The 23076-nt window shown below is 42.7% G+C and overlaps 1 protein-coding gene across 1 annotated transcript in view; it reads right to left on the reverse strand.

The window, feature by feature from the left end:
- Positions 1-6760: 6760 nt before the first annotated feature.
- Positions 6761-23076, reverse strand: part of galt (galactose-1-phosphate uridylyltransferase) — a 40284-nt gene continuing 23968 nt past the window's right edge. Inside the window, exons 10-11 of the mRNA XM_079582626.1 lie at positions 7732-7886; positions 6761-6945 (exon numbers count right to left, since the gene is read on the reverse strand). Coding sequence (XP_079438752.1) covers positions 6868-6945; positions 7732-7886 — 233 coding nt within the window. The 3' untranslated portion in view covers positions 6761-6867. The remainder of the gene's footprint in view (positions 6946-7731; positions 7887-23076) is intronic.

Below are 23076 nucleotides of genomic sequence, written 5' to 3' on the forward strand. Positions count from 1 at the left end.
TACTTTTAGTTGGGTTTTACTGGAGCCCGACGCGCTGCTGTCTCACTCACATGTTACCACCGGATTCTGGTTTCTAGTTGTGGATGTGTTTAATTTTATGTGACTATACTTGGACCGTGTAAACGCTCACAAAAGCATATTTAAAGAGGGAAAACGAGTTTGGTCGCTTCTAACTTCACGCCCCTTTGGGTCCATGAGGAGAGGAGGAGTGGTCTAAATGCGAAAAACATGTTGCGTGACTGAGCGCACGCGTACAAGACCAGACAGGTACGCATCAACTCGTCTAAGCTCAGGTAATATCTCAGTATGCAAAAACTGTGGCCTGTTCCTTTAAGACAAGGGTTGCAGGGCAGCGCCTGGGGACCCATCTCCAGATGTGGAGCCAGGCTGATGGTCAGAATCCCCTGGCTGGAGGATTCACCTATTGTACATGCTTTTAGTGGTAGGGGAAACCAGGGTACCCGGAGGAAACCAACGCATATGCAAACTCCTCACAGAAAGCTAAAAGATGAGAAGACTGACCGCAGAGGAAGCTCTATTTTATATATTTTAAAATAACAGCTTAAATTTGTTCATGACACTAGCAGATAACTTTTTAAATAGCTGCAATTCATTTCAATGCACCTCTTTGAATTCCTGTAGTTTCTGTACCTCCACCTCTTCCAGTGACATACTACCTTGTGTCTCTCTCTAATTGGCGTCCGCTGAGCTCCTTGCACAGCCAGCATGTGTCGGACTATCTTTGGTCAGAAGAAGAGTGGAGAGAGCGCTGCTATCCTCCTCATCATTGAAACCTTTAAACTAGTGTCAAGCCAACTGTCATGAATCCACTGGAGCGAAAAGGTCAGCATCTCTAAAGGGGCAAATTGGGGCTCTGTGACTGGCAGGGTGCATCCTCTGAGATGGACATGCTCATATTCGGGTCTGGAGCTGCAAATACAGCGACAAGAAAACGAGTTAGCAGGTCTTACAGGTGTAAAATAATAAATTGGTTGAGACAAAAAGCGTGATAGTTATGTGAGTATAAAGAGAAAGGTCTGATCTGAGGCTGTGTAAAGAACTACAGTTATAACAATCTGAACTTTTGCCGGGAAAGAGGAGGCTTCCTTTGGAGCCTGGTGGCCAAACCGTCGCCTATCGCTGAAGTTCCAGTCACAGTCTTCGATCCCACTTCTTGAGACACCAAAATGTAATTGCAGAAACTACCAATAAGAAAGATCAAACAGTTTGTCTTTTGGTCTTGGTGAAACTGACAGACAATATGCGATCACAACAAAATCTTGTCAAGTCTGAGGTGTACTATCTCTTCTCTCCACACACCGGCCATCCAATCAGCAGATAGGAGACAAAAAAACAAGCAACATTCCCAAGGAAATAATAAAACACTAGAGGAGGCAGTTTAACTGTTGTGTTCTGTTTCTGCTAGACATAAACCAGATCGAACAGGCCACATATATCTTCACCAGTGTTTTTCCAAAAGTTGCAGACTGGGGAATCGGGTCCAGGTCATACACAGGTCACATGTTTAGTGTGTCCGAGAATAGGAAATTATGAATGAATGTTTGGGGGGGAAAGTTTTTCACAAATGACACACTAAAAATAGCATTCCAAATTTTTCACATTTGTAATGGACATCCTACGCTAAAAGCAAAATATCACATTTCTACAGTCAGTGAATCTCTTGACTGAAAAAAGAGATGGCTGGAGAAATGCAAGCTGTAAGCTGTGCTTGTAAATGATCTTTGCTTTAGGTTTATAGTATAAAAAAGGAGAAAAATTATTATATTTAAACATATTCAAGACACAATGATAATTATTCAATAAGTTTATGCAGATGACACATTTTCAATCACATCGACTGCATTTACGTGTTGTCAAAGCCTTGTTAGAAACCATTAATCAACGTACAAACCTTTTAAGATTTTACTTTAGATACAAATTAGCGTATAAAGGTGTCTTTCTATCTAAATCTGAATAGAAATGGGAACTGAAATAAGTTGCGTTAACATTCTAGACTGTGATGAAGTCATAATCTCAGATGGAGGACAGGTGTGGCAAGGCGAGGGTTAACTTTGACTTTACTTTAGCTTTAAATGCCACAACACCACCCCAGGAGTTTCACCTGGGTAAGTTTCAGTTCTTAGGGTCAGTTCTTTCTGCTGCTCAGTTAGCCTGCAGTGCCCTCTAGTGGCATGTGAAATTATATATTTGAATTTTTAAAAAGTGCAACTTATAGTCTGGGAAAATAAGGTAATTACCACTACGGAATTTTCAGTTGCCCATCACCTCAATCTTAAACTACATGTTGTGATGTTCACGTGAATGCAACCTATTGAATGACACATCAGTGTTGTGTTCATGTGACATCACAACATTCTAAAAGCTAAGAATTCTATGATCATAACTATGTCTTGGTTATCTCTGTCACTAGTGGGACAGTCCACATGAAATAAAAATACACAATCACAGTCACAATGTTCAGTGGCTTATCTCACAACACGTATTAACCAAGGTCACCTTATATTCGAAAGAAAATGTGTGTCCAAAAGCGGTGACAATATTTACAACAAAAAAAACATGTGCGTGGTATTGATCAACATAAAAGACTTTCAGCAATGAGATGAATGTTGCATGTTTGAGAATCCTACCACTTCCAAATATTGATCAATTTGAAAATGTGCCCATAGATACGGCATCTCGTCATAGAAGGGGGCGTGGCTTCGCCGAGGGGGAAAATAGAATCTTTAGAGAAACACAATTTTTCACTCTTTTTAGACATTTTCTGGTGGAATATGAACTCATTTATGACACATAAATGAAGTCAAGTGTAAATCGGGCCCATATGGATATTTTGTCGCAAAAGTTTTTTCGGGAGAAGTGAAAAAACGGCATTTGTAGCAAGCGCTAGCTAACCTTTAGCATTAGCACGATGCTAACATGAAGCATTCTGTTAGCATTCTCCGTTATTCATGTATTTATGGGCTGTTGAACCACTTTGCTCCTCTCCATGTCAATGTATCTTTATTTAGTAGAAAACTATATTCATCATTCAGCGTTTGTTAAAGTAGTTTTTGAATAATTAGAGAAAATTTACATTTTTTCAAAATTGTTTTCCCCCTTAACTGTTTTCAAAAATGACCATATATGGGCGATTCCAGAGATGCCGTTTGTATCTATTTTTTAGGGGGGGAGATTTCTTTCAAAAACTGTCTCTCTACCATTGAAGTTGTATTGGTCCCCGTCCTCATCTGAGATTATGGAATCAAGAACATGAATGCAACCTGTACCATAAGAGTAACATTGTAGGCCACTTAACCACTTCTTTTATAGGCCGACAGCAGCTCCGATAAAGGTAAGTTATGGCATACTTTGTTGAAATGTGTAGGCAGTTTGAATATAGGAACAATAGGAAGAATTTAAAGCTAAACTGTCTATATGCAAGCACAGTATTTACAGACAGCATAAAAAAAGCACTTTCCCAGAGTAAACTCACTCTCCGTTAATTGTTTTGTCTCTCGCTTATTGAACTTGTAAGGAAATTAAATTAGTAAACAGTGAATTGCGGTGTTGCCATGGCGATGCCCATCACGCCCCAGCGCCAGCCGTTTGATTTTGTGTTTATCAGCACCACAGTTGGTTATAATCTGCCTGCAGTCGCCTCATATTTTCAATTGCACAGCTTGCTCCTGCACTCGTCCCATCTAATAATACGGCGTTTGGCATGGGCTTAGGTAATAGTGGGATAATTCTGTACCCGAACAGACTTGGAAAACAACACGCGCCGAGAATTTGGACAAGCAGCCAAAAGCTTGTTCATTTGAAGCCAGGAACTAGACACAAAGATGAGCCGGCAAGCACTGACATTTTTCCCGAGATATGTATCTTAACTTTACAGAAGCGGTCTCGGGGGAGGGATGAGAGGGGGAGCTAATCTACTGGATAAATATTGACTTGAATGGACGAGCCAACCCCCCCGACCCACAACATCAACGGGATGTACACAGTGTCACCGACATGCAAGACCTCCAGCAGGTTGCCGTCTCCAACCCGACCAGCCACATACTGTATTTTGCACTTCTAACAAACGCGCATAAATATGGATGAGGCCTTTGAGAGAAAGTCACAGAAACAGCAGTGTAAATAATGAACAGTGCATGTCCGTGCGCCGCGCTGATTCAATGTCACATCTGAGATAATACAAGAATGGGTTTGTAATGGTCCAAGGTGAAATGACAGGTAGTTGTGTTTTCTTTCTCTTTGTGATTTAAAAAAAAATATATAGACGACCACCTGCGCCACAATGATGACTCAAAGCAGAAAATCAAAATAGTGACTGTGTATCCAGCCAGAAAACGTGGATCGCTCTCCTCCCTCCAATGCTGTTAACGTTTGTGTCATGAGCTGTCCTCATGCTGATAAAATGATTAAGGGCAAACGTCTCGTGCCTCCCCGAGACGAAAGAAGAAAGTTTATACAGTAGTGCCAATAAGTTTACATACCCTGGTGGATTTTTTTGGCAATTTCTCAAAGAATATAAATAAAAAGACTGAATGGTCAGTGATGTTGTGAAGCCATTTATTTAGGAAAAACATGTGTGAACTCATTTCAAATCAAAGAAATCAAGAAAATAAAATTACCAAAATTACCCTGTTAAAAAGTTTACACATCCCATTTCCTAATATTGTGTCTTGCCCCCTTTAACATCAACGACAGCTTGGATTCTTTTGTGATAGTTGTGGAGAAGGTTCTGTATATAATCTAATGGTAAATCGGCCCATTCTTCTTGTCAAAAAGCCTCCAGTTCCTGTTAGTTCCTGGGCTATCTTGCATGAACAGTGCGTTTGAGCTCTGGTGCAATGATATTGAGGTCAGGAGACTGAGATGGCCACTCCAGAACCTTCACTTTATTCTGCTGGAGCCAGTGGCAGGTCGACTTGGCCTTGTGTTTTGGGTCATTGTCTTATTGGAACATCCAAGTGTGACCCATGTGCAGCTTCCAGACTGATGAGTGAGACGTTTCCTCCAGTATTCTTTGATAACATGCCACCTTCATCCTGTAATCAGTTTTGACCAGGTTTCCAGTGTCTTGGACATAATCATGCACGTAAGCACAGGCAACTAAGGTGACGAGTCAAAATGTCGAGCCACAATGGCAGTATGCTCTGGATGGAGCTGGAATCAAACCCCAACTGTTCGGTATGGGCGAACAACCTCTACACTATTGAGCCACTGCTGCCCCATGGCTTCTGCCACTTTGGATCTTGATAGGGATTAGCACAAGGGATTTGTACAGTGATATAGAAGAAGTCCCCATCTGCGCCCTATTGAGTACGTATAATTGTTAATATCGCTCGATAATGTTAGAAATTCTATATTTGCACCAAGTGTTTGATTAGTGAGATCTTTCCCATGTCCATGCATGCACCCAGCAGCACACCAGTCTGAGGCTGTACTCTGTACTCCTTTAGTTAGTTATCACTGGGGGGGCAGATGAGGGAGGAGGGTGCGGGGACTTAGAGCTCCGAGGAGAGAGCAGCAGAGAGATGTGCAGCCTGGATCTGAAGATGAGCCAGAATTGCTGATCAAACTATGGAAAGTCGTGACACACAAAGCTTTTGACTGGTAAAATTAGACATTGAGAGCATTTAGAAACACCTTTTCGTTATTCATTTTTTGGTTTAAAAGTGAGCTGCAGACTCTCAAGACCTGCAAAGCTACATCCTCCAAAACCACAGGAAATCTGCATGGCTTTGTAATGAGTTCTCAAATGACCAGGCTGTGGTGAGTGATAGATCCAGTGCACCAAACAGTGGTGCCTAATAATGAACATTTAGGCTGTTTTATTTAAAAGCCAACTTGTTTATACCGCACTTGCATGGTGATGCGCCAAACCATGAGATAGCTGAGCCGTTACATCCTGGCTCAGTAGTTCATTACTCATAAGCAGAGTTTTTCCAGGGCATTAAGTACAAGCCACTGATTGTGCCAATATTAAGGCCTTAAATGTAATTGAAAAGCATTTTTTTTTTCCTGTAGGCATTAAACCTAAATTTATTCTAAAATAATACATTTCCTTCATCTTTCACGCCATAAATGTATACAAAAATCGAGGTCCACAGCACATTCAACTACATGCTGCTCAATTTGTGATATTTACTTTGAAATATCATTCTTGGTAAATGGTAAATGGAAAAATCAGAAAATATCATTCTTCTGCTTAATTTAATGTTTGCAAATCCTTAGAAATGATACATGTATATGATTTGTGGCATTAAAAAATATAGCCTGGGCAATAAATACCGTAGCATCACATTTGACATGCTGCTGCCTGTATGAACCCTGTTTAAAGTTTCTACAAACAGGTAGTCATTTCCAAATGTCGACTTTTTAAGCAATACTCCCACCTACTGTAGTCCAGGGAAACTGCATTTGAATGAAAAAAGGGTTACATTTTTGCAAAGATTGTAGCAAATATACCCTCCCCTCCCCCAGGCGCTGTCCATGGTTCTGAAAAGTCCATCTTTTTTTCTTTTTTTTTTTAAATTAAAACATTCAGTTCATCTCTTTAAAATATTTTGAATTGACTGGGCATCTGAAAGCAGTTGCACATTTGACTAAGTGGAGTATCATTTTCCATGTCTAAACATTGGAGAGAACAAAGGCATTCATTTGCATCACAAACATCGCATTGTTCTGCTGGAAAGAAATCCCTACAGTGTCTGAGAGCTTCCCAACATCCAACAATCAAAGTCTTACCAGAAAAGGAAAAGGAAATCATTTATTTTTATTAAAAGTACAATCGATCATATCAAACTTTGTCCATCTCCTCATAATCAAGAGGCCCAGATTGTGCTTCTAATTTGTGGCTTATTTTGCTTCTGCCATCTCTTGATCGTGTCTGGTTTTGTAGTGCACATTTGGAAGGTTCCTTAGTTTCTCTGCAGCCTAAAAGGATGAAACAAATACACCAATAACTAAAAACATGTACAATAGGTTTCCCTCTGGGGCCAGGACTCCCCTGAAAAGGAGATTCTTAATCTCAGTGGGACTTTCCTGGTTAAGTAAAAAAAATCAATGGTTGCAGAATTATGTAAAACCTAGAAGTCAATATGTTTCGTTGAATGGCTAAGAATCTCAGAAAAAGGAATGGAGTTCCTCAAGGATCCATATTAGGACCTTTATTGTTTTTGTCAATGTTACTAAATCTACAGGTTCTCTTCTATTTGCAGATTACAGCAATCTATTTATTTCTCACAAAGATCTGATCACTCTAAATGAAAAACTAATTGAAGATTCACTGAAGTCCAGTTTGACAATGAGTCAGGGTTGCAAATCAATACAAAATCTTTTAGAACAATTAATACAACACTGGATGTGAACACTTTTAACATCGCAGAAGCGAATGCGTGCTGTAATCAAATGGAATGAACTCATTCTAATAACAATAACAAATTCAAGCAGTCGCCTGATCCCATTTAAGGGCTCACAAAACTGCAAATTAAATGCACTTTCGGTACATTTTAGTTTCTGAGAGCTGTTGAAATAGAGAAAACTATTTGCCGAAGCATACACCCTTGCGGTGTTTATTCCAGCAGCTATGCTTTCTCTCTTTATATTAATTAAAGTCACATCACAAACCCAGGAGCTACCGAACCAAACTGTGCACAGCTGTACCTCACCGTGAAAGGAATGTTTATAGGAAATAAATCAGTTTTAGTGCATGTTGTTTACCTGTTCTGGGGTGAGGTCTCGTTGCTCCAGGGCTAACATCTCATATCCCACCATGAACTTCTTGACAGTGGCTGAGCGCAGCAGTGGAGGGTAGTAATGAGCGTGCAGCTGCCAGTGGGAGTTGTCTTGGCTCAGGTGAGAGCCGGTAGGAGCTCCTGTACAGAGGATAAAGTTATTAAAGTGCATATGACACATGGATTCATTATTAAAAGTACAAAACTCAAGTCTAGACAACCCTCTGTGCAGGAAGAGTTTCATAGAACTCCGACGCATTCATAACTCACACTTCGCACTTACATCATGTTATTCTACAAAGAACCCTCAACACTCTCCATTGAGTGTCAAAAGGAATATTAAATAATTAGATTTTTCAATATTAACACTCACTTTCCTTTACTGCCCCGCTATAACTCTATAAAATGGTTAGCCAGCTGCAGTCTGTCAATTCCTGGATCAGTAAGGATCAATAATAAACATCACAAAAAGTCAGAGAACTTGAGAAATGGTTTTATTTGTTTTTCGTCCTGTTTTAATATTGATGGGGCCCAGAAGCTGTCCCTGCTATAGGCCTATAGATAAGTAAATGTCATCTGAAACTCTGGAATAGTAAACTGCTATTTGCGGAGACAGCAATCAGTCTCCTCTCTTTATCTATCTCAATGTGTTACTTAATTACACTAGTGTGGTTGTCCCCCACAGGGCACAAGCACAGCCCTGTTCCCCGTGATTTAAGACCGCATTTAACATTTAAACGTCTTCCATCTCAGAGTCGTTTTCATTCTACTACAAGGTAATGAGGTGATTAGGGAGTGTAGCAAGCGCCCGGACAAATCACTTTAAAAAAATACAAAAGAGGAAGAAAAGATCCCCCGGGGACGTTTTATTCACAATAGGAGCTGTTATTGGGAATGGGCATCCTGACAATACCGGCTGATGAGAGAGACAGAGACAGCGCTAAGACGACTTAAAGACCCCTAATGGACACTATTGAGAGCAGGAGGAGATGGACATGAATGGACTTGGTTGGTCAGTAGTAGTAACAATTTAATTTGAACTAAAACAGACTTATGCTGCATAACTGGCTTATAAACCAGGCACCTCTGCATTGATTCTTTATACTATACAATTTTAGTTCATGTGCGTGCAGAAAAAAATACACTTTTAAGCATTTCATGTTATTTGAAGTGCCCTCCGCTGGAAGCAGGGGGGAAATAACCATGGTAAAAACAAAGTTCACACAAAGCATTTTGAAGTACCTTCTCGCCAGGAAAGTGGCAAGTATTTTTCACATGCCTAGCAGCAAAATAATATATATATATATATATTTTTTTTTTGTGGACACCAATGTAATTGACATCAAGAATTTTCCTTTGTTCCACTCTGATTTTGTCTTTTAAATCAAAATTTCTCTTAAAGGGGCTAGATGCAAGTTTGTCATTTTATGCTCACTACTGCCACATCAGGTCTTATGCGTAACTGCAGCTTCTATATTAAGCTCGTGCATGACGGCAATTCAGACCTGAATGAACACGTTTTTGAGTGACAGTGCAGGATTTTAGAGGCAGTTGTGGTGAACAGGTCTGAGCCCATTCTACACATTAGGACATGGCTGGAACATGTCGGGGGAGGAAAATACTTAGTTTTAACATTTTTAAACAATGTACAGTCCCTTTAACGATTATGTGTCTCTTTCTTTCCAAATCTGCAATATCACAATCACTTGCTGCATAATCTCTTAATCTTTAATCACGAAGACACAAAAGAGCATGAGATATGTCTGATCTAATTTCTATCCCCAGCACTGTGCATTTTTATAATTGATCACTTATCCTGTGGTTTCAATGTCCCTCATTATAACATATTATTATAATTAACCACAACATAATGGTTAGATGCCTTCTTATTGGCTAAAACCAATGGGCGAGGAAAGCGCTTCTGTTCGGTCCTCTTGGCGGGGTGCTGACATTGCTGTAACACCACTCCCTGGCTCCAAAGATACGTTGGAAACACCTATGTAGCCTCCCAAGGACTGCTTTAAAGGCAGGTTCCTTTTTTTTTTCTAAAAATTGCTATGACCCATGTGACAACACTGGGCTAGGCATCATATTTTTCCTCCACATATGACGTTGTGCGTTCCGCCCAAACTATTAAACTGTGGTTTGTGAAAGAGCTCCACAGCACTACTGGCAACATATTCAGTGGAGTGTTGGACCAAAGTTGAATAGTTTGGGAGGAACACACGTCATATGTGGAGGACAAATGGAACAGCACAGGAACATCAAAACCCAATCCCCACTGTGAAGCATGGAGCAGAGAGAATCATGGTGTGGGGCGGATGAATTCAACGAACATTTCAACCGGTTTGATTCTCCCCCCACTCCCTCCTCTTCACGCGTCTCCAGCACAGTGGACACTGCCCCCCTCCCCCGACCACCTTCACCTGCCTCCAGCACCCCTGCACCCACGTCTCCTGCCCCCACCATACGGACTTCCTCTAGCACCTGCCCCACCCCCGGCAGTCCACCCCCACACCGGTCCCCCCCTCACTCCCCCCTCTCCATCACACCGGACCAGGTGAGGAGGGAGCTGAGGCGACTGAAGCGGGGGAAAGCTGCAGGACCAGATGGCATCAGTCCCAGGCTGCTGAGGACCTGCGCAGACCAGCTCTCCGAGGTCCTCTGCCGCATCTACAACCTGAGCCTCAGCCTGGAGAAGGTCCCCGTCCTGTGGAAGACCTCCTGTCTGATTCCAGTTCCTAAAACAGCGCACGCCAGGGAACCGGCCCACTACAGACCAGTCGCCCTGACCTCCCACATGATGAAGACGATGGAGCGGCTCATCCTCACCCACCTCCGCTCTGTGGTAAGCCCCACCCTTGACCCGCTGCAGTTTGCTTACAGACCCAACATCGGAGTGGAGGACGCTGTCATCTACCTGTCGGAGCGGGCGCTCACGCACCTGGAGCACGCCGGGAACGCTGTGAGGGTCATGTTCTTTGACTTCTCCAGTGCCTTCAACACCATCAGGCCGGCGCTGCTGCGGGGGAAGCTGGAGGACGCGGGAGTGGATGAACATCTCACCGCATGGACCATCGACTACCTCACGGACCGACCACAGTATGTGCGGCTGCGCAGCTGTGAGTCTGAGGTGGTCGTCTGCAGCACTGGGGCCCCTCAGGGCACCGTCCTCTCACCGTTTCTCTTCACCATCTATACATCGGACTTCACATACAACACGGACAGTTGTCATCTCCAGAAGTTCTCCGACGACTCCGCCATCGTGGGCTCTGTGTCTAAGGGGAACGACCTGGAGTACCGGTCAGTCATCATAGACTTTGTGGACTGGTGTGAGCGCAACCACCTGTGCTTGAACATCAGTAAGACGAAGGAGATGGTGATCGACTTCACGAGGAAGCCACTACCGCACACACCGCTGAACATCCAGGGGGAGGACATTGAGGAGGTGGACAGTTTCAAGTACCTGGGTGTTCACCTCAACAATAAACTGGACTGGTCCCACAACACCAACGCCCTGTACAAGAAGGGCCAAAGTCGCCTCCACCTTCTGAGGAGACTGAGGTCGTTCGGAGTGAGCAGGCCTCTGCTCAGGACTTTTTATGACTCTGTGGTGGCCTCTGCTCTCCACTACGCTGCCATGTGCTGGGCCCCGGGCAGCACAGAGCGGGACAAGAACAGACTGAACAAGCTGGTCAGGAGGGCCAGCTCCGTCCTGGGCTGCCCCCTGGACTCTGTGGAGGAGGTGAGGGACAGGAGGGTGTTAGCCAAGCTCACCTCCATCATGGACAACACCTCCCACCCACTGCACGGGACTGTAGAAGAGCTGTGCAGCTCTCTCAGTGGCAGGCTGAGACACCCTCAGTGCAGGACGGAGCGCTACCGCAAAGCCTTCATCCCCACTGCTGTCAGACTGTACAATAAGACTGTGAAGTAACGCCGACTGTAACAAGTGAATTTCTCCTTTGTGAGATTAATAAAGGTTTATCTTATCTTATCTTATCTTATCTTGTTGCCTCAGTGCCTGAACAACTTGCTATCACTGATGGAAAGATACATTCACCAGTTTATAAAGATATTTTGCAGAAAAACCTGAGACATTCACAACATGCATGGATTAAGTAAGTGATCCCCTGTATTAAATATCTGGCAGATCCTTCTTTTGCAGCAATAACTGTTTTTCTGTAGCCTACAACAATCAGGATGAATCATGGACCATTCCTCTTTACAAAACTGCTGCAGTTCAGCGAGATTCCTGGGTTCACTTACTTTTTCATCCCTGTCCTGTGAATGTTTACATGTTATGGCCATTAAAGATATGACAACATGTAATTGTTTGGTTGGTATTAGTTTAAAGGATCTATATCATGCAATTTTAGCCATTCCAAAGTTAAGTATAGGCATTTATATGATATATTGTACCTCTACCACTATGAAGCACTCATTTTTGTGATAAATATAAGTGTTTTCTGGAGGTATTTTTCGAACCCGGAAGACACAACGCTTCGATTCCGTTAACTCCGCCCCCTCTCGCACATACAACTTTACCTTGTAATATAAATAAACAGCAATAAGTGAAATTGCTTCACGACGCAGTTATACGGAGTTGACATCTGCAACACAGCTTCATAAATGACCAACACCCATGCTAATATGCTAACACACAAGCTAACACGCGCTTGGATTGACTCACCCTCTACTCCATCGCTGTTTACATTGTGGGACTCGCGTTGGTTATAAAAGTTAATCCACTTTGATTCTGGCGCAGGTTCACCAAACTTCCATCAGAGACAGTCACAGAAAAACACTATTTTGGTGATAGTCGCAGAATCCCGGAGAAAAAAAACAGCTAGACGAGTGGCCTCTCCTTGAAAAAGGTTGAATAAACTCCCGTCCTCGTAGCCAAACGCGCTTCTTTTTCTCCGTCAGTGACATTATCGTTAGGTAAGAATAAAGAACAGGTGTGTCCAGAGTAGGTGACAACGAGCTCCATCTTCACAGCTGCAGCGCAAACATGACACTCAGACGCTCAGGGGATGTGTTTGTTTTGGCCACAGCTGACCTGGAAGCACTTCGGGCACATCCTTTTTTATTTTTTTTATTTTTTTTTTTATTATTTTTTTTCTCTTTGTTTCTCTCTTACAACAGAAACAATGAAAAAGCTATTTTACAAATTAAATCAGGCTGTAAGGCATTACATTACAGATGCCGAGCACTTCTGTTCCGCTGTGACGACACAACTGAACAGGTCAGTCGTTCACCAGGAGAGGGAGGAGCAGCTGCTCAGAGAGCAGGATTCAGGACGATTACTGAGAGCTGCGTGAATGAAGCCACAAACCACTCTTGGGGTGTTTTTGATAAGGAAATAGCATAACAACATGGCTAAAAGCTCCAAAAAGTCGATTTTGCATGATATAGGACCTTTAAGCAGACACAGTTTAATCATTCTTTTGATTCACATTTAGTGACAATGTTTTTTACCTGCTCCAGTCTTAAATTTTATTCGCTGTCATGCTAATCGTGACTGTAAAAGACAGGGGAGAGGAAGGACCGTGCTGATCTAATTGTCCTGCCGGAAACCACGTGGGGGCACTGTGCATAGTATAGCCCATACGACTGCAAAAAACACAGGCTTTGAGTAACTTTTGGAAAGGCTTTTAGGAAACAGAATGCAAGTAAATGACAACAAATAGCAAATGAAGACTTTTTTTTTCTTTTTTTTTTATAAAAGAAGCATATTTCAATAAAAGTGAGGACAGAGCACAGGCTTCAAACTGCTCTCCTTTATTAGACAATAACCTTTGTTGTTGATGCTGTGTTTGACCGACAGTTATACTTGGAGACTTTGAGCAAATAACATCTTAGGACAATCTTTTTTCACATGTGTTGCACATCGTGCCTGTCCTCACCTACTCTCGGTTGTCTTCCTTGAGCCTCATCATTCCACCTAAATAGACTGCATATTTTCTTTCTCTTTTAGTTTCAAAGTAGTTGTATCTAATTGCTGATTTCCCTTGTGTTTGTCAATCTCCCAACTTCCACGCTAAACCGTTTTTCAACAACACATGAGCTGCACAGATGGCGAGCCAGTGTAAGGTGTGCCAACTTTTTTGAGTTCGAAGTCTTTAATGACATCTTCAGAGAAAGTCTAATTTGGGATGTACACAGAGTGTGGCTACAAAAATGCAGTTAGGTCCAGCGTGTGGATGCCAAAACACGACTTCAATCATTCTTTTAGGTGTTGGGGAAGTTTATTTATAGGTAATGTCCTCTAAAAACAAACCAATAAATAAATATAAACGGCATCTTGTATTCATTCTTTTTCAATAGATGTTGCTTTCGTGGGTGTTGTTAGGTTTCACAGCCGGATATGTTTTGAAACTGGAAAAAAGGTTGACAAAAGGTGATGTATAGTCCGTCCAGATATTTGTTTTACAGCTTGTAAAAACTGCAACATTAAAAATCTCAGAAAATTTGAATATTTTTAAAATATAAGCCAATATCATCAAAATTATAACAATCAAAGGCTTGACATGTGTCACTTTGCATGTAATGAGTCTATGTCATATATTAGTTTCACATTTTAAGTTGAATAACAGAAGTAAATGTCTCTTTACGTCTATGACGAGCACCTGTATACATAGTTGGAGGGAATAATGCACAGAATTGATCTTTCACAAAACCGCACCTCAAAACGGTCATTGTCCAATCATGCCTCACTAGCTGAGACCCGGCCTTCGGCCGGGCCTCGCTAGTCTCCACATTTGATATTCTGAGATTATGAGTGATTACAAAGAAATGTCCAACCCGTCACACAGTTCAGCTGTAGACCAGTGGTTCCCAACCCATTCCAAAAACTATGGCCACTACAAATGTTTAAAATAATGAATGCAAAAAATAATTTCAAACAATCTGCAATTGGAGTGTGTGATAATAATAATTATGGATAAATATTAGGGGTGCAGCTGTAACGGTTTGGTTCACGGTGCAGGACCAGTGGTTTGGTGCATCACGGTAGTGTACAATCAAAAAAGTAATAAGTTGGTGTTGAACTGAAATAGCCTAATGATCGTTGTTAGACAGTATTTATAACCTTACAATAAAATTGGCAATGCTTTCAAAGCTGCTTTAGAATAAAATGCACCTCTGGGCTCACAATACGTGAAAGCAAAATAGAAAACAAATGGTACAGCAGCAAAAAAAAAAGAAAAAAACTACGCAGTGCAGGCCATGCGCTCGTTAAGTTGTAGTTTCATTTTCGCTTTTACTCACACGGAGGAGAAATCAGTCGGAGCAGCGCGTGTGATTAGAGGCTTTTGGGCAATGTTTTGCGTGTACTGTTTTTCGGAGACAAAGCTTTAGAGACGGAATACTGCCTGGATCTATAATGAACCACAGCCTCGGTCACTGCAGGAGAGACTTAAAGGGGGGGTATTATGCAAAATCGACTTTTTCAAGCTTTACATCATGTTATGATGTCATTCCCTTATTAAAAACATGCCTGAAGTGTTGCCTTAGCACATTCACGTATTTTCGAGTAGTCTGTAAAAACTCTGATGGCAGCCATTTTAGGGATAAAACGCCTGATTCCTTCAGGGAACGCCTCGAACCTCCAGGATACGCCTCCGAGCTTTCGTCACCAGCCGAGTAACCAACCACTGCCCCTCAGCAGAACCCCCTCCCCGCAGTGTCTAGCCCTAAGATGTAAACAGAGTCATCATGGAGGATTAGCTTCATGTGTTGTGAACCGGAGTTACAGCAGTTCTGAAACTTTTGCAAAGACACCCATCAGTGTTTCTGTTACCGAAACACCCAGGATTAAAACCGGTGACAAGAACGCTTATTTCAGCGGCTGGTTCTGAGCTGGGAATGTCTTAGGGCCTTGATGATGCACAGAGCCTCCGGAGAAAGCTAATGCTAAGCTAAACCTCGAGTCATCACGTGGAAACGAGAAATATGCACATATAAAGTCAATAAAACCACCACACACATAAAGAACCGTTTAACAATGATCACACACGGAGCCAGGCTTGTTGATTTGGAAGTTTATTGCTCACATTTCATCTACAATGGGTCATAGCCGAGTGGCTTTCTCCCGGAGCTAACAAGCTAGCCGCGACAAGCTAACGGGAAAATTCATTGAATACAAGCAGTATATTATGCACTATAAACGCCACTAAAACAGGCAACTGCTTGAAGCAGCCTTTATGATGATCACACACGGAGCCTGGCTTGTTGATTTCGTAGTTTATTGCTCACATTTCATCTACAGTGAGTCGTAGCCGAGTGGTTTTCTCCCGGAGCTAAGGCACTATTAGCCGCGACAAGCTAACAACCTTCACCTTCACAACATTCATTGAAAACAGGCAGCATATTATGCACAAATAACGTCAATAAAGCAGGCAACTACTTGAAGCAGCCTTTACGATGATCACACAATGAGCCTGGCTTTACACATGTGTGGTTTATTGCAGACTTTTCATCAACAATGAGCTGTAGTCGATTATAACAAGCTAACGGGTAACCTCGAAAAACCATTGTCCACCTGCACAGATAATGTCCGTCTTTGAATCGTATGGGCTCCTGCAGATCCTGGTGTCGTCCATGGGGTTATAGTTAGAGATCCATAGGGCATGGCAGTAGCAAAGAGATAGCCTCCAAACAGCAGTTATTTTTCAGGCAAGAGCCCCTTCCAAGCGTCCGGTGTGGAAGGTTCGTCTTCAAATAATATCCTGTGTGGCCATTGTTCCCAAAGTGATAAACAGTAGGTCCTTTCCAACAATAAAAAATAAAATGCACCGATCGTAGTTTCAATACTGTGGAGAAAGTGTTGTGATGCCACAGACAGCGTGTGGAGGGGGCGTGTCGGAAAGGGTCAGAGGTTCTTAAAGAGACAGAGGCCTATTTCAAGGCTTTTGCTACCGCCATTTTGAAAGAGCAATTTTATACAAGGCAGTTATTCTAATTTACTGCATTTACAGACCAACAGAAGGTTTCGTCATCATTGTAGTGTGCTATAGACTGGTGCTATGTGGCTGAAAAAAGCATAATACCCCCTCTTTAAACAAAGACGCGCAGATGTGTTTTGGAGGATGTAACTGTACCTGTGTGGAGCGTCTGCAGGTTAGCGGTGAGTGACGATGACACACATCGCCCTGTTTGGATGCGCGCGCGCACACATACACGCGCACACATACACGCGCACACGCACACACGCGCGCGCACACACGCACATACACACCGCCCTGTTTGGATGCGCGCACACGCACGGCAGTCAGATGTCGTGCACTGGTGTTGTTGTGACGGCGGGTTGTCCTCGGACAACAGCACCGCGGTCCATATGGACCCGTGGTCAATGGCCGCGGCTGGTGGGACCATCACGTGGGGGCCGGCCGCGGATATAGCGCTTTTCCAGACGCTCAAAGTTGCTGAACAATTATGCGCACATCAGCCCCCACCACCAACCACGCACAAACTCACTACTGTCGCCAGGCTTCCTGGTGTTCCCAAACGGTCTCCCATCCCAGTCCTAACCAGGCCCGTCCCTGCTTAGCTTCAAAGTCGGTATGGGAAATAAACATGGCGGCGCCCAGGCGGCGGCCATTGAGATAGCGTTTTCTATAATAGATAGCAACCGTTGCTACCAGACATTCCCCAGATATCCTCCAATAGACACGAATGCTAATACCAATTTATCATCCGTCTTGTCATTTGCCAAGAGTTACATAAGCTGTCGTTGCTGGACATTGTCACAAAAAACATTTACATGTTAACTTTTTAAAGGGACTATACGGAGTTTAAAAATTATAAAACTATGTATTTTCATCCCCCTACATGTTCCAGCCATGTCCTAATGTGTAGAATGAGCCCAGACCTGTTCACCACAACTGCCTCTAAAATCCTGCACTGTCGCTCAAAAAGGTGTTAATTTGGGTCCAAAGTGCCGTCATGCATGAGCTTAATATAGAAGTTACGCGTAAGACCTGAGGTGGCAGTAGTGAGTATAAAATGACTAACTTGCATCTAGCCCCTTTAAGTGCTACAGGAAGCGCTTAGTTGCTCTTTGCAGAGTCTTGAGATTTCAGCCGTGAGTGGTTTTGTTTTGCCACTGCACTGGGATAGCACATGAGACATTGCAGCATGAGAATCATGACTAAAATGTTCCGTATAGCTGAACAAGACACTAGCGAGGCAGAGCCACGGGAGTCAATAGCAGGAGTTTGTCAACCGCTTGGCTCCTGTAAGGTTAAGGGTCCCTTGTCCTCTGCATTTGACCAATCCTTCGATGCCGCTGGGGCGACCCCGTAAGGAGCAGTGGGCAAAAGCAGTGCCGCGCCTGGGGACTCCACACAGAAAGGCCCCGTCCAAGGATCGAACCCTGGACCTTCTAGCTGTGAAGCTTCTAACCGAAGTAGGCACAGTGTAGTAGGTTTAACAATTGTTTGTGAACGAAAACTATAGCGCTATCATAACGTTGACGCACCTCTTTTTTATGTCATTAATAATAACAATGACTCTTTTGTGACTAAAACATGGCTAAGATCTTTAGGTCAAGTTTTGCAGTACTCTGTCTTTTTGATGAGGGCGCTCCACTCACTCTGGACGACCCGTGGAGATGCTCCTGCCTGTTTGTTTGGATCCTCTGGCAAACAACAATCTGCCGGAATCAAAAGTGAGACAGCCGCCCGCTCTCACGCCGCACACTCAAGAAAGCAAACACGCTCAGAGCTGCTGGAATATGCGACGCTAACTTTTCCCCGTTAACGTTTACAAGCAAATTTTCTTTCCTGGATTATTAAAATGTCCCCACAAGAGAAATACTTATTTGGATGTATTGTCAAGGAGGCAAGTGGTAAGCAGGGACACATTTACTCGGTACAAATCAACAACCACTAGACCGGTCTGCTTTGTGAAAACCTAGCCAAATGTGACACCCACCACTGTGTGTCACCTATCAGTCGTCCATGATTGCACCCGCTCACCTCAACTCACCCACCGGACACGGCAGAGTGCCAGTTTCCTCGCTGTCTGGACAAACATCATCCTGAAGCTGATGGAAAGGAAACAGCTGTCCTCGAAACAAAATGATCTTGAACTTTTGGGAGTTTTTAGTGTCTGAATTATGCTGGCCATTTCTGAATTAATTAATCCTCTGCTGAGGGAGTAAAACTGTTTAACGTCAAGATAATAGCAGATGTACTGAAATAACTAAAGACAATGACATCAGGAGGCGGGGCTAATGAGAAGGAGAGCTCAAAGATGCATAAATTAAACACGACTTCATGTACATTTATTTTGAAGAAACTTCGGGCAAATTCAATTTAAGCTGCTTGAAAGGTTGCTCTACTTGTCTCCAATGCCATCAATAAGCGCTAGAACAAACTGTTGCGTGTTAACATTTTGTTCTTTTCCTTGCTGTATTTCATTTTGTGAGAGGTGGTGTTTTGCGAAGAGAATAAAGCCTGGCACAATCACAGAGGATCAGAACAGAGGAGCAGACCCAGTTTGGCTGCACTCAGTGACACCGAAAACACAGACGGCGGGAAAACTTTGGTGTTTGAAGCACGCCACGCAAAAGAACCCAAAACTCTCCTGAAGTTCAGAGTGTGAATAATTAATGCTCCTAAAAAAACTAAACGGATGTACATTTTACAGACTTCAATTCAACTTCATAAACTCCACTATAGATCTACTGAACTAAAATGACGCTCAGACAATTGTGGAACTGGCACAATGTGAGGAGATTTGAAATTTATAGTGAAAATGGAGATTCAGCTCCTGTAATATTAACTGCTACTGATGAGTACAGGGTAGGTTTTTGACATAAGATCCAAAGGAAATGGATTCTCACAGCAAGACGGTGCTGATGATTCCCGGCCAGATTGTGGAGCCTCTCTGTGTGGAGTTTGCAACGTTCTCCCTGAGTCTGTCCGGGTTTCCCCTACCACTAAAAACATGATCAGGATGAGTGAAGTGTGTTTGAGAGTGTGAGTGGAGGACAATGGATGGAAATTATCCGGCAAACAATCCGGCATAGTGTTTTTACAGGCATGAGCCCCACGTATGTTCAGTAACATGTGCTGTCCCAAACAAATAAATAACTGCAGTTTTTCAGACTTTCTAAAACATGGGTCTCCAATCTTTTGTACCTGGCAGCTACTTTCATGCAACAAAAATGCTTTGATGTAAAGAACATTCAATAGTATTGCTTCATTTTATGGCCTGGTTTGAGTGACGCACTGTATGCACATTTTATGGCTGTACCTGTTTTGTGGTAAAAGAATTAGATTTAGTTAATAAGTGCTGTGTTTGTCATTGATCCACTCCGTCCAATCAGAGAACATCATTCTGTGACTTTATCCTCCTTGGGAGAAGTCTATAAGAGCTGTTGAAACCACTGTGACAGCAGCACAGTGTGTCAGTATTGTGCTCTTCAGAGTGTTCCTCAAGAGTACTTAAATCTGTCTGTTGTTAAATATTTTCACCTGTGTAACTTTAATTATGATTGACTAACTAAAAATTAAAAAGCCCCTCATGTAAAATGTGTCTTGGGTGGATTTCACCCAAGAGAGGATTGGAGTTTTGTCCTTATACTTCACTAACCTGGCTAACGCCAGACTGCTGTGTGCGCTCGAATCATTTTGAACTGAATTTTTGCATGGATTTGGGAACCAATCTCAGAACGAGGAGGGACGGCAAGATGATGACGAGCTATTTGATATACGTAAGCTTGTAGTTTATTTATGGCTTTAAAAAAACGTTTTTACGAAAAGTATTTACGGATCATACATGACAGCAGCAGACGCGATGCTATTTTTCGATCAAGCTTTAGGCCGTGTTCTAAATAATTTAGCTTGAAGGTTTACAGCGGGTACGTCATACGGCATCGGAAACGATGATACGATTGGCTATGGCCTCGTGTGACGTGTGACACCGCTCCTACGAGAAAATGAATTGGTGGTCCCCAGACTAAATATCACTTGTGATTTTAGTCTGGCGTTAGCCTGTTTTAATTGCATTGCATTGTGTTTTCTGAAAGGGGACTTCCAAATAAAGTCATATATTTCCTGGTCTCTAGCATGCACTGATAAGCCCAGGCCTGGTACAGTACAATCTAACCTAACCGTATATAAATTCCCTATGTGGTTCCTGGAGAGAGCTTGTTGAAATTGCAGTCCTTTGTGCACTTAAGGCCTTTCAATCATGTAAATCAGAGCCAACGATTTCTGTCTTTGTGCCACTTCAAATGAGAATGAGCATGTTGTAAGTGCCTTTCATCATCTAGGCAGCCTGCATTACTCAACAGCTATTAAAAACAGAACAATAAGTTCTTTAGTAAGCGCATAGAGGCAAATTATTTATAGTAAAAAAAGTTGGCTTGAGGTATACATTAGTATCCACATGGGTAAATCTGAATCCTGAATTGACAGAGGGAAGCAGTGGTTGATCACTATGAACATAAAATAATAGAAAACATGTGATTGTGCAGCCAATTAACTTTTACTTTCAAATTGAGCACTCGGATTTGCAGTCTGACAATCTTTAACAGCCATTGTTGTTGTTTTTTTCTCAATGGACACGTTAGTGTTTCCGTTTGCCAAAGGGACTCTAAAAAGACTCGACTTACTCATTGAACAAATGAACACTGTGAAGATACAACAGAAATAAATCCTAGCACTGGTTGCGGGTTAGAGCTTGATGAGAAAGACAAGGAAATTGCCGCCCTCGACAGCCAGATTACTGACGTAGAACAATATAGTCGCATAAATGATGCATCATCACTGGGATTAAGATCAACCCCAGGTCATACACGAGACGGGTGACTGAGGCCCACGAGGGGAAACGAGCTCTACGGAGTGAAAATAGAAAATGAGCGCTGCTTTGGGTCCCATAGGTGTAACAAGTTGTAGAGAACTCACGGGTGCTCTTCCAAGGAGCCGATCGTGCATGAAAACAGAAGAAAGACTGGCTGTGAGTGTCAAAAGCAGTCAAAGAGGTATGGAGGCACTCCGTGGTTGCGAAAATTAAAAATCCTTTATTGTGGCATGGACAAAAAGATTAAAAAACACCAACGCGTTTCGACAGCTATGTCTTCATCAGGGCGATTTTTGTGGGTAGCTCTACGGAGTAACATGTGGCTGTTTTCCTACAGTCCAAAATCAAACTGTTTGAAGGAATACTCACAGATTCGAACATACAGTGGCTTGCAAAAGTATCCGCCCTCCTTTAACCTTTCTGAGATTTTACCACACTATGGATCATAGACATAAATATATTTCATTGAAATTTTATGTGAAAGACACACACTAAGTGACACACAATCGTGAAGTGAAATGAAATGTATCCATGACTTAGAAAAAGTTGAAAAGTTATGGAAAAGTGGGATGTGCAAAAGTACCGGCCCCTCTTTCGTTTTAGTGCAAACAATTGCCTTCAGAAGTTTCCTGTTAATTTCTGAATGATCACATGTTGACCTAATAAATAGAGTCTACTGTGTGTAATCTAAAGCCAGTTCAAATACAGCTGCTCTGTGATGGTCTCAGAGGTCTGTTAAGAGACTATTGAGGAGCAGATCTAGCCTTAAAGGAACAGGCCACCGTTTTTCCATACTGTGATATGTTCTTACTTAGACGAGTTGATGCGTACCTGTCTGGTCTTTGTGCGTGCCCGTGGAAGAGCTTCTAATTTCACCCTGTTTGGAGCTATAGGATTATAGTGGGAGAGGCCAAATGCTAACAACATCTTTGGTCGTATTGCGTGACTGAGGGCACGTCTAAACCTAGATAAGAACATATCTCAGTATGTAAAATGGCGGCCTGGTCCTTCAATGGCAGAGTAGCATTTTTGTACAGTTTCCCCCACCTGAGCTGTAGCTCTCTGCAGTTCATCCAGGGTCATCATCAAGGCTTCTTGGTCACAGCTGTGGTCAGGTCTGTCCTTGTTCGGTCAGTAAGTTTAGGAGGACGGCCGGGTCTTGGTAGGTTTGCAGTGATGTCATACTCTTTTCATTCCTGGATGGTGGATTTAACTGTACTTTGAGAGATGTTCAAAGCTTTGTAAATCTTTTTATAACCTAACCCAGCTTTATACTTTACTTTACTTTACTTTATACTCCATAACTTCATCCCGGACCTGTCTGGTGTGTTCTTGGACTTCATGATGCTGTCTGCTCCACAATAGTCTCTTAGCAGACCTGAGACCATCACAGAGCAGCTGTATTTGAACTGACATTAGATTACACACAGGTAGACTCTATTTAGTCATTGGGTCAACATGTGACCATTCAGAAATCATCAGGCTACTTCTGAAGGCAAATACTATAATACTATAC

The sequence above is a fragment of the Gobius niger genome, assembly GCF_951799975.1.
Source record: "Gobius niger genome assembly, chromosome: 2".
Lineage (NCBI taxonomy): Eukaryota > Metazoa > Chordata > Actinopteri > Gobiiformes > Gobiidae > Gobius > Gobius niger.